This window comes from Asparagus officinalis, chromosome 2 (genome assembly GCF_001876935.1).
Source record: "Asparagus officinalis chromosome 2, Aspof.V1, whole genome shotgun sequence".
In the NCBI taxonomy this organism is placed as follows: Eukaryota; Viridiplantae; Streptophyta; class Magnoliopsida; order Asparagales; family Asparagaceae; genus Asparagus; species Asparagus officinalis.
In genome coordinates this window covers 45,135,324-45,147,184 of record NC_033795.1, presented here as the reverse complement: position 1 = coordinate 45,147,184, position 11,861 = coordinate 45,135,324, and the positions used below count along the sequence as shown (strand labels likewise).

Genomic DNA, 11,861 nt, shown 5'->3' with positions numbered 1-11,861 from the left:
TATCGTGTGTTGGCACGTCTTCTCATGTATAACGCTATCGTCATCAGACGACAATGTTTCCTTTTGAGGGCGAACTGCCTTCTTTGGGCTTTCAAGAGTCACGCGCCTCGAAACATGCCTTTGTGGGCATGAGTTCTCAGCGGGCTCCTGGACCTCTATGTGCAAATTGGTGCGCCTAGCTGCCATGATCTCTTTGTCATGTTGAGGATAGCGGTGACTCTCAGCATGTTGAGTCGTTCAGGGCTTCTTATTGGACCCAAACGTTCTTGAACTGGAGCTTTGCATCGCTCCTTGGGAAGTGGACCGAGGCGCTCCAAAACTGACCTCCTTCTTCGGGATGGTCCTGTGTGATCTCCCGGAGTAGCTATTGGCGATTTAGGTTGGTTCGCCGGAGGTTGAACTTTTGCTGAAGGCTGCAAAGGTTGCTTTTTAGCCTGAATCGTCGCTTTAGACTTCGGCCTTCATACTTCGTGGGTTGGTGGTGGCTGTAGGCATATAAAATTGCTTATAGGTCCCTTAGCTCAGCTCGGCACGAACCGTCAAACCAACGAGGCGACGAGATCGACGAATCGCACGCAAGCAACGGAATACATCCATTCGCGTGCGGGATCAAGCCAAGTGTTCGAAGAGTCAACGAGTCATCCAACCGAGAGCGGACTCGAACGAATCACGATCGAATCAAGATCAGTTTCGGACTCAGACTCAGAAGTGGATTTACTGCCTAATCGGGATCCGGATTTACTGCCAAATCTGGAATCAATGTCAAACCGAGTCGTTTCCGAGGTCAAATCAAACCACAACAAGAACACAAGCGAATCAAGTCCAGATCAACAACGAAGCGGCAGAACCGGACAACGAAAAAAATGACGGAAACGAAGCCACCCCTGAGGTGGCTCGGCCAAGGCCGAGCCACCCCTTGGGGTGGCCGAGCCACCTCAGGGTGGCTCGGCATGAGCCGAGCCACCTTGAGGTGGCCGGCCACCTAGGGGGTCGGCCACACGTGCACACGGGCACAGTGACGCTTGGCTATAAATAGGAGAGGGGGTTGTTCATTTTCAGGGGTTGGAAATCTTGGAGAGGCGAAGCCCTGCTGGATTGGAGACTCAGATCCAAACAAGATTCAAGCTTTGGGACTTCGAGGACTTGCACATCCAGATCTGGTGCTCGACGACCGTCAACGCCAAATAAGGCAGGAGTTTGAGAGGACCGGATCTCAGATCTACACGTACGAATTCCGGATCTAAGCTTGGTCTTAGATCCCGAGACTTGAGCGATTGTTTCCTTGGTGAATCAATCCCTCCCGGCTATTATTTCCTTCGTGGAATAATACCCGTCGTACTGCGTAGATCCGACCGGATCTAGATCGCGCGGTGGTCCACGGCAAACAACCCCGGCGCAGGCAAAGAACCCACCAAGCGAGCGACCGCAAAACAGGAGCTCGTGATTCGTTCGACAAACAAGAGAAAAAGTTGTAATCTTTCTTTTATTTTATTTTGATTTTCATTGTAACCGGATCTTATAAAAAGACCGTATCTTTGTAACCGATAAACTGTTAACAAAGTAATCAATGGAATCAATAAAGAAAGCAACGGTTTTTCCCGCGAACAGGGGGTGCTATGTGATCAGACATGATGACCATGACCCAGCCCGGGTGTGTCCTTGACCTGAATTTTGGCTTTGAACACGAAGGGTATTTTGGGTATTTCGCCAAAATTCACCGCGAAAACGATCATTGTTTTGCGGGCACAAAATTGGTAGGTTTAATTAGACTTTAACTGTAAAATCCTATTTATTTATAGGATTTTAAGTCCAAGTGCTTAATTTCCTTTTTTAAATTTCGTGTATTCATATTATACCTGACAGATTGCTTTTCACTGCAGATTTCCGATGTCTCCTCGTCACCATCGATCTTCCGGGAGTTATCCCCATTCGCAGCACAGTGAGGAGGAGGTTCCCACGACGTCTTTCCCGGCAGACTTTTCCTTCAGGGGTGAGAATTCTCTATTTCTGTATCCCTGACTGATCCCTTAGCGGGTCATTAAGGAAGAACCGATACCTCTTTCGCGGAGGTTAAGGTTTCGGACTTGTTTTGCTTAGCCAATTCAAGTCTTCGGATATATTGGGGCGATTCTTGTGTTGTCTTACACCTTGTAGTTCGGTATATGTTGCCACGTTGTTCACGTGATGATGCATACCGTTCTTCCGGTGTAGGACACTCAAAATCGTCTCTCCAATTATTCCGTGAATGAGCTTATCATTCTACTTATGAGACGGATTTTCTGACTCCATCTTTGTATTTTATTGCAGTTGAATTCCCCGCGGGTAGTCTTCCTGCTCATGCCAATGCCGGTTGTAGCCGGGAGGTTTTTTCCTCCACTTCCATTGGGCAAGTCATTAGCCCATTCCCACAGTTTGACCAGGATCGTTCTGACGATTCCTGCCGTTTAGTACGGGAAGGAGGGCGCCATTGCTTGCGCCAGCTTATCACAGACGCCACTTTTACCGCTGATTCTACTTCCACTCAGGCTTTACAGAAGCCGAGCTTCTTGTTCGGGGATCATGTCGAGGACCCCGCTATACTGACTCTTGGAGAGGAGCACTGGCTGACTCTTGATGGAGGAGCTCTTTTATACATTCCATCAATTCCCCGCCAATATTCTTTTACCCATTTGAGGAGACAGGCCGTGAGGCGACAGATGTCCTGGGATCTTACTAAGGATGCTGAGCGAGTCCCGTGTGGATATACCTCTCATTCTAAGACCCCTGGTTCTGGCGGGTATCACCATATTCGTGGTCTTTGCCCAGGGATCACGGGCCTTGATACTGCACCCCCAGGTGAGACGTCAGCAGCTGCCTCTACTGTGGGTAATCGTCTGGCTCTTCTGGGGAGGCGATTACCTCCACCAGAGCCCAGATGCTATGGCTGGGCTTCCTCACTAGCCAAAGGGTGGTGGGCGCGCATGACTGATTTCGTCTTGGCGCGCTGGGAGAGGGATCTGAAGAGTAGTGGGTTATATGCACCCATACGAGCTACTATGTACGGAATCCCAGTTAGCTGTCGCCATTTCTTGGCTTTGCTGGAGACTTATATGCCCGATAGCAACACCTTCCTGACCAGCGGTGGTGAGCTAGGGTTGGCCTTGCACGAGATGCACCATGTTTCGGGTCTTCCGATGGGGGACTGTCCGTATCAGGAGTACTTCCCTACGAACCAGCAGCTGGAGTGTATGAAGAAAGATACTCCGGACATGTATGACACACTCTGGGATCTTACTTGCCACTACTATACTTCCTTGATCCAAACTTCTCCTCAAGCGAGAAGGAAGAGGCAGGTCAGCTTGAAGCAGTTTGCCAGCTACTTGTTTCAGAACTTGGAGGGTGATTCTAGTGCGCCCATTCATGAATTAGACGTGATGACTCCTTCGGCCGTTAATGAGTTGTTGGAAAAGGCTGAGGTTCGTTCCTACACCATCGGCAGTGCTGAGGGAGCTTTTCCCGCGGGGACCAAGTTTCGCTCTTTTCTCCGCCGCGCACAGAGGTCTATAGGGTCCCGGGCGCTATTAGCAGGCTACCTTGCCCTTTGGTTGAAGAAGTGTGTCGTCCCGCACCAACCTTCTGACGCTCTACCCATCGAGGTGCTCTTCCCTGCAGTTCAGCTGGCTTATGGGAGAGAGCTTTCCCTGCTCCCAGCAATGGTTGCTAGTATCCATTGCGGGCTCAGGGGTCTGGTTAGCAGTTTTACACATATGGGTTCTGAACCATCAGCTGAGCTGGTTTGCCCAAAGGTTGAGCTCCCTTACGCATATTTGATGGCGTGGCTCGTTCTTCACCGTCCCGACTTGATGTCGGCCCCCAGCGTTGTTGACATCCCTGTCCCCTTCATGCAATTGTTGGAGCAGAGCAGATGGTTTGGGAGCAAATTTAGTGATGTTCAGCGAGAGCTCCGGGTCCGCAAGAGTTGGGAGTTCTTTAAGTGTTTCCCTCACTTTTCAGGTCGCTATGGCGACGTGCTGGTTGATGAGGAGAAACCTAGAAGTGACCGGACCGTTCTTGACGCTGGTTGCTTCCGGTGGTTAGTGAACATCCGTGTAGGCTATCTCGTCCTTCGGGTGAAGAACCAGTGCCACATAGAGCCTTATCTCCCTTGCCGCTTTGCTCGACAATTCGGCTATGACCAACTGTATGTCGGGAATCCGAGCCGCAGCCTGCGGGTTGAGGGAGGATTGATTGATGGCGTTCGAGCGTGGCTATGGACGATGGTGGGCTGTACTGGAGCCCGTTTTGCTCTTCCTTCGTACCGGCGTAAGCCATTGATCACTTTCCTCAGCTGCAAGTGGTTCCTTTCTGCATATGAGTCCATCAGCGTGAGGAGCCTCTCAGAGTTGCAGTCCGAGTACGCGGTCCGGGCTGCTATGATGGCTGGTCGCAGAGCTGAGCTTGCTCAGAAGCGGAGAAAAGGGCATGCCAAATCTCTTGTCTCAGACGAAGAAGAACTTCTCCCTACGGGTGATGATGACGAGACCTCCGAGGACGAGTATGCGGACGCAGATACCGGCAGAGGGGATCTCGATACTGGTTTGTCCTATCTCTTTTAATTTTCATTTTCCATAAATGACAGCTCTTTTTCATTGAAATGGCTATTGTCACTTTAGGTAGGGCAGTCAATGATCATGAGCCACCAGCTCCTACACACGTTGAAACGTGTGATAGGCCTGCGCATGTTCGACCCTTTGGTCCTCGGAGGGTTGGTGCCCCGAAGAGGAAGAAGACCGCCCATAAGCCCCATGACGATCAGCGTCCCTGTGGAGTGGACTTAGGGAGCACTGCCGATGGAGGGGGAGGTAACATTCAATTGCTCTTGCTTCAAGGTTGTTTACCTTTTGGGGATTTGTGACCATGTTTTGTGCTTCAGGTTTCTTCGAGGAGGGCGAACTCCCACCGGGTTCGGCGTCCCCTGGCGTTGACAACATGGATTGCTTTGTGCAACAAATGTGCGACGCTTTTCACGATGGGTCTTTGGGCATCGACCTTAACATCGATCTTGAGCAGATAAATAATGTTGAGCCCACAATCCCTTATTCAGGTATATCCGCATCCAATGTCATTTTCCTTATGTAAGGTGAAGGAAGATTTCTCGTTTGAGCTTTCCTCATCCTTCAACATTTGGGTTACCCTGCAGATGTTGCGATGGAGGGGCCAAGCTTCTCGAAGCCGGATGCCGGCTTATTAGCTGACATGCTGGCTGAGCAGACTTCCAGAGGGACCGAGAGACCATTCTTCGGGAACGATTCATCTACCGGTATATATCTGATTTTCTCCCTCTTGCCCGATATTTCATATGACTAATGAATGATTGATTATCGCAGCGTCTACCATTGGAGTTAGCCCGGTATCTATCCCTGGCATATCCAGTTTGCCTCAGAGCGACGGGCTTGCAGGTATGTATACGATTCAGGGATATTGTACTTTCCTATGTTTATCTGTCTTTTGACTAATGAGTGCAATCATAGGACCAGCCGCTAGGACTGATTCTCATATGACTCCTGTCGCCGGTTTAGTCTTTCCCCGTAGAAAAAGACACCAGAGTTCGATTCTGGGGTATTTTATCCCGAAGCCTAAGGAGGGATAAGTCAACGTTTAATACACGTTGCTGGGTAGCCTATTCCCATGACAACGGCGAAGTCTATGTATTCAAAGTCATAGCAACAAGTCTTAGAGGATTCAGTCTCTAAGCACAACGTTACATGCGGAACGGATTTAGACAATTCGCATGCTAGCCCGACTCAAACGGTAGTCGGTAAAGGCTAATCAAATCCGTTAAAGGCTTGGGGTTAGCCAAAAATCCTAAAGTCAACGCCTAACACGCGTCGCCGGGTAGTCTATTCCCGTGAGAAAGACGAAGTCTACGTATTCGAAGTCGTAGCATCAAGTCTAAGGGAGTTCATTCCTTTAGCACAACGTCACATGCGGAACGGACTTAAGACAATCCGCATGTAAGCCCGATTCAAACGGTAATCGGTAAAAGCATGACAAATCCGTTGAGGGCTGAGGATTTGCCAAAAATCCTAAGTCAACGTCTGATACACGTTGCTGTTTAGTCTTTTCACAGGAGAAAGACGAAGTCTACGTATTCAATATCGTAGCACTAAAAGAGTTAACTCTTTTAGCATAACGTCACATGCGGAACGGACTTAAACAATCCGCATGCTAGCCCGACTCAAACGGTAGTCGGTAAAGGCTCATCAAACCCGTTGATGGCTGAGGGTTTGCCAAAAATCCTATAAATACGAGAGTCACTGACGCATCAGCTTCATTAGTTGGTCTCGTGACTTGAGCATCCAGCGACATTCAAAACCCTAAGGTTAACGCCGGACAACGCATAACCCTAGGTCAACGCCAGTCAACGCGTTGCAATCAAACAGTCAACGTACGACGTCCAAAACCCTAGGTCAACGCCAGTCAATGCGTTGCGATCAAAAAATCAACGTACGACGTTCAAAACCCTAGGTCAACGCCGGACAACGCGTAACCCTAGGTCAACGCCTATCAATGCATTGCAATGAAAGAACTAATACTCCGAAAGGTATACGAGTATAAACTGCTTCTTAATACTCCGAAAAGTATACGAGTATAAACTGCTTCTTATACTCCGAAAAGTATACGAGTATAAACTGCTTCTTATACTCCGAAAAGTATACGAGTATAAACTGCTTCTTAACACTCCGAAAAGTATACGAGTATAAACTGTTTCTTAATACTCCAATAAGGTATACGAGTATAAACTATTCCCTATTGTTGGTTGAGAAGTTCCTGGAGAATATTTTCATTCTTAAGGATAACTCAACAACACTACGCCGGACAACGCGTCGCAAATAAAGACTCAACGCCGACAGTCGAGGGTCAGTTCTGTGTTCAACCAACAAGCACGAGCTAAAAATCAGAAAACCAGGAATTGACTTCAAGTTCGAATTTCCGACAACGGTCAGACAATAAATGCAGCACCGGAACTCTTGCAGACATTCGACAAAGCACCGAATAGCCTGGAGGATTGAAGTAATCAAGAACGGAAGTCATTCCAAGGTCCCATTACACCGACTGAAGGTGGGGACAATCATATCCAAAGTATTCCAGACTCTTCTATAAAAGAACGAGACTGAAGGTTGAACTTTCGGAGGCTGCAGTTGTTGCTCCTTAGTCTGAATCGCCGCTTCAGACTTCGGTTTCCAAGCTTTGCGGGTGTAGGCATATAAAATTGCTTATAGGTCCCCTAGCATAGCTCGGCACAAACCGACAAACCAACGAGGCAACGAGATTGACTAATCGCACGCAAGCAACGGAATACGTCCATTCGCGTGCGGGATCAAGCCAAGTGTTCGAAGAGTCAACGAGTCATCCAACCGAGAGCGGACTCGAACGAATCACGATCGAATCAAGATCGGTTTCGGACTCGAACTCAGAAGTGGATTTACTGCCAAATCAGGAATCCGACTTACTGCCAAATCAGGAATCAAATCAGAGTCTGGATCAACCGAATCATGGACAGAACCAAAGGCGGAAAACACCGAAAAACCACCACCTAGAGGGGTTCGGCCGAAGCCGAGCCAACTTCAGGTGGCTCGGCCCAAGCCGAGCCACCTCAAGGTGGCTCGGCCAAGGCCGAGCCACCCCCTGGGGTGGCCGAGCCACCTCAGGGTGGCTCGGCATGAGCCGAGCCACCTTGAGGTGGCCGGCCACCTAGGGGGTCGGCCACACGTGCACACGGGCACAGTGACGCTTGGCTATAAATAGGAGAGGGCCTTGGTTCATTTGAGGGGTTGGAAATTTTGGAGAGGCGAAGCCCTGCTGGATTGGAGACTCGGATCCAAACAAGATTCAAGCTTTGGGACTTCGAGGACTTGCACATCCAGATCTGGTGCTCGACGACCGTCAACACCAAATAAGGCAGGAGTTCGAGAGGACCGGATCTCAGATCTACGCGTACGAACTCCGGATCTAAGCTTGGTCTTAGATCCCGAGACTTGAGCGATTGTTTCCTTGGTGAATCAATCCCTCCCGGCTATTATTTCCTTCGTGGAATAATACCCGTCGTACTGCGTAGATCCGACCGGATCTAGATCGCGCGGTGGTCCACGGCAAACAACCCCGGCGCAGGCAAAGAACCCACAAAGCGAGCGACCGCAAAACAGGAGCTCGTGATTCGTTCGACAAACAAGGAAACAAAGTTGTAATTTTTCATTTCTATTTATTTGATTTTCGTTGTAACCGGATCTTATAAAAAGACCGGATCTTTGTAATCGATAAACTGTTACAAGAGTGTACAATGGAATCATTAATGAAGAAAGCAACGAATTTTCCCGCGAACAGTGGCGTTTTGGCCACTTCCTTCTGTAGTCTTCTGCGGGCTTCTTGGACTTGAGCCCGTGCTTGCGCTGACAGTGTGCGGCGCTTGCGAATGCGCTCATCAAGTGTTGAACGATTTCGTTTGACACGGATCCATTCATTCGTTGGCGGCTTGGAGGAGTTGCCATTCATTGTTTGTTGAGGCTGTTTTCCTCTCCTGCTCTTCATATCCGCGTTATAGCAGATTCCGTCAGTGGACTCCATTGCCTTTGCGAATTGCCGCGCCAGGCATTGACGTCGCCTCTGGCAGGCTCTCTTTGAGAGAGTCACTATGCCCTCAGCGGCGGAGGAATTGGCAAGAACAGATTTGACCTGGTTGGAGGTCGGTGGAGCTTCACCCGATGCAACTTTGGCATCAATTGGGGTGAGATCTTCGTTGGTATTCTGCACTTCTTCGTACCAACGGACTTTTCTCCTGGAGGAGAACTTCTTGGACTTGCGGGGGGAGGTGGATCCGGACGAGGATGACAGATACTCCTCGAACTTTTGTTGGTCAAATAGATCCGCGGCTGCGACGCAACGATCTCGGCAGCGAGATCGGTGGCTCCCACTGTGGTCGCCAGATTATTCGCGGGAAAAATTAGGTTCTTTGATTCCATTGTACTCTTGAGTAATAGTTTATCGATTATAAAAGATCCGGTCTTTTTATAAGATCCGGTTACAACAAAATCAAAAAGAAATAAAAAATACAACTTTCCTTTTATGTCAAACGAATCGCAAGATCCTGTTTTGCGGTCTCTCACTTTTGTGGGTTCTTCGCCTGCGCCGGGGTTAATCCGTGGACCACCGCGCGATCTTGATCCGATCGGATCTATACGGTATGACGGGTGTTATTTCATGAAGGAAATAACACCCGGGGGTACTATTTCACCAAGGAAATAATAGCCTTTAGTAATCAAAATCGACCAAGCGAAATCGAGACTCTTCTTGGGATCAAAGACCAAGCTCTGATCCGGAGGGAAACCGTGTAGATCTCAGATCTGATCTCTTTCAAACTCCTGCCTTATTTGGCGTGGATGATCGCCAAGAACCAGATCTGAGAGTCTGAGTCTTCTAAGCTTTGAATCCGAAGGTTAGTTCTAAATCCAGCAGAGTTTTGACTCTAAAAAGTCCAACCCTTGAAAAATGAGCCATGCCCACTCTATTTATAGGCTTCTGAAAGCGGATCTGGGCTCAGATCTAGGCCCAGATCCGCGGCTCGGGAGGGGGGTGGCTCGGCCACCAGGTGGCTCGGCCACCGAGCCACCAAAAGGTGGCTCGGCCGGCCACCTTGGTGGCTCGGCCGGCCACCTTGGTGGCTCGGCCGGCCACCTTGGTGGCTCGGCCGGCCACCTTGGTGGCTCGGCCGGCCACCTTGGTGGCTCGGCCGGCCACCTTGGTGGCTCGGCCGGCCACCTTGGTGGCTCGGCCGGCCACCTTGGTGGCTCGGCCTTCGTTAACCTCGTCGCCTCGTTAATCCGCTTCGTCGCGTGTCACTTGGCTTCGATGTGGTGGACTAACGCTCGTGTTTAGATACGTCACCCGATGGTTCGTCGGTTTGTCGAATCACCGTGCCAAGCTATGCTAAGGGACCCATAGGCAGTTTTATACGCCTACATCTTGTTCTTGCCATAGTGGTACACTAACTCGTTTCTTGCTGGCACCGCCAATGTGAACACCTTCGGGATATCATAGAACCCCTAGTACTTTTTGAGCTCCCCATCATAGACCTTGGAATGGATCGGCCTGAGGAGAGTGATCCTCTCCTCCTTGTAGCTAGCAGTGATGATCTGAGAAGCCATGGAAATGGTTTGATTGCAAGAACTTGAGAGAGTTTAGAGAAGAAGAGCGCTAAAAATTTGGAGCAGAAGTGTGTAAAGAGTTATCCCCCCCCCCCATTAGGCTATATGTAGCATTCAAGAGGCACACGTGGAGCTAATCGAATGGTTGCATCATTTTGAAATGAACGGGTGAGATTCATCTCGAAATCTTAAATCACTATCATGAGATTCAAAGTGTCACTCTCCTTTTAATCCACGTCTTTTTGATAAAAAAACCAAAGCATCATCATTAATCTCTAACAACTGACAAAGTATCACGTTGTTTCGAACAGTAACATTTCACCTGTCCAATAAAGTCTTCTACAAACTCACTAAACGACATTTATTGTACAAGCAGTCGACCCTCAATAGATAACAGCTAACTTCAAGAGAATTACTTAGGCACTCGCCTCGAGAAGTACATACGCTGACTAACAAGCAGTCGGCCTAATTGATTCTATTGGTTCTATACTCATTTAGGTGATTACTCTAGTTTGAGACATGTCTTTTTTAACAGAAGGCGAGTCAGCCCTCACCTCAGGAGTTGGAATTTTCAAGTCCATAAGGAAACTAAGTTATTCAGAAACACATTAAAATTGTGCAACACAGCAAAAGCAATTTCAAGATCAAAAGTATTTTTTTCATTCATTCGATGAAGTATCTTACAAGTTACAAAGTATACAATACATACAACAAAACAAAAGCAAAGGAGATTCCTAGAAAGCTAAGAAAAGTCCATCCCTGAACCAGGAGTCAAAGTCAAGGAACTTCTAGGAGCAGTCGACGGAGGAGTCGAGCAGTCTCCTCCTTTGTCTAACTCCCTCTCATCATCGAGGTCAAGTGCCCCTCCAAGCGCTTCTACCTCCTTCAACTCATCCAAGCAGCTGGCAACAAGAGGAGGATAGTGAAAGCGATCAGGAGGGTTCTAGGTAATCATACAAGGCGTTGAAGGCTATCGCCACTTTAGTTTTTCTAGTTAGACTTTGGTGATATTCCTAGATGATATCCTAGTGATGAGATTCAGACTTAAGATGGATTGCCTCTTCTTGAAGCTTGGCGAGCGTTACATGCTCCTCGTTCAGTTGACGCTTAGCATGCTCTACCGCCTCCTTCTCCATTTTGGCCAGTGCCTCATGATGATCCTTCTCTCAGAGAGCCTCCTCCATTCTTTCAGCCTTCTTCTGGCTCTCCTCCAGCTCCCGCCTGAGCTTGTCAACCTCGGGAGCACTTGGGGTCGTCATCTTAGCAGCCTGCTCTAAACCGACTCCTCTGCCAACCCTCAAGGAAGCAACTTCCCCAAGGAGCTTTGTGATATGTGGTCCAGATCTGCTCTATCTGACTATATAGCTTATTCTCCACTAGAGCACCACGAATGAAGTAGTTGTAGAGGCAATGATGAAGACCAATATCAGGAACCCCCTGGAGATACTCCTCATCTTGAGGGAGACTGAAGTGGTCAACCGCCCTTGACTGAATCCGACGAGACCTAAGTATGGTTCTTCAAACGTCGAGATGGCATTCACCCTCAAAGTGGAAGTCTGGTTCGGGCTCTTGTCCATGTCGATCACCGACCCCGATGAGTCTGATGAGGTATTTCCTCATCATCTCCCATTCTTCCACCCTAACATTGGCAACCCTATGAGGAAAGGGATATTCCATTTC

General features: G+C 48.8%; 1 protein-coding gene across 1 annotated transcript; it reads left to right on the top strand.

Moving 5' to 3' along the window:
• On the top strand, positions 1,869–3,925 carry LOC109831134. Its single transcript, XM_020398473.1, has 3 exons — positions 1,869–1,990; positions 2,308–3,123; positions 3,900–3,925. The coding sequence occupies exons 1-3, from the start codon at positions 1,888–1,890 to the stop codon at positions 3,923–3,925; spliced, it is 945 nt and encodes a 314-aa protein (XP_020254062.1). The 5' UTR covers positions 1,869–1,887.

What these genes read in the sequence shown, in the direction of transcription:
- LOC109831134 (XM_020398473.1), top strand. Translation starts at nt 1,888, where the DNA reads ATGTCTCCTCGTCACCATCGATCTTCCGGGAGTTATCCCCATTCGCAG. An exon ending in GGCAGACTTTTCCTTCAGGG is followed by an intron (nt 1,991 to 2,307) that starts GTGAGAATTCTC and finishes ATTTTATTGCAG; the next exon opens with TTGAATTCCCCGCGGGTAGT. An exon ending in CACCTTCCTGACCAGCGGTG is followed by an intron (nt 3,124 to 3,899) that starts GTGAGCTAGGGT and finishes TTGTTGGAGCAG; the next exon opens with AGCAGATGGTTTGGGAGCAA.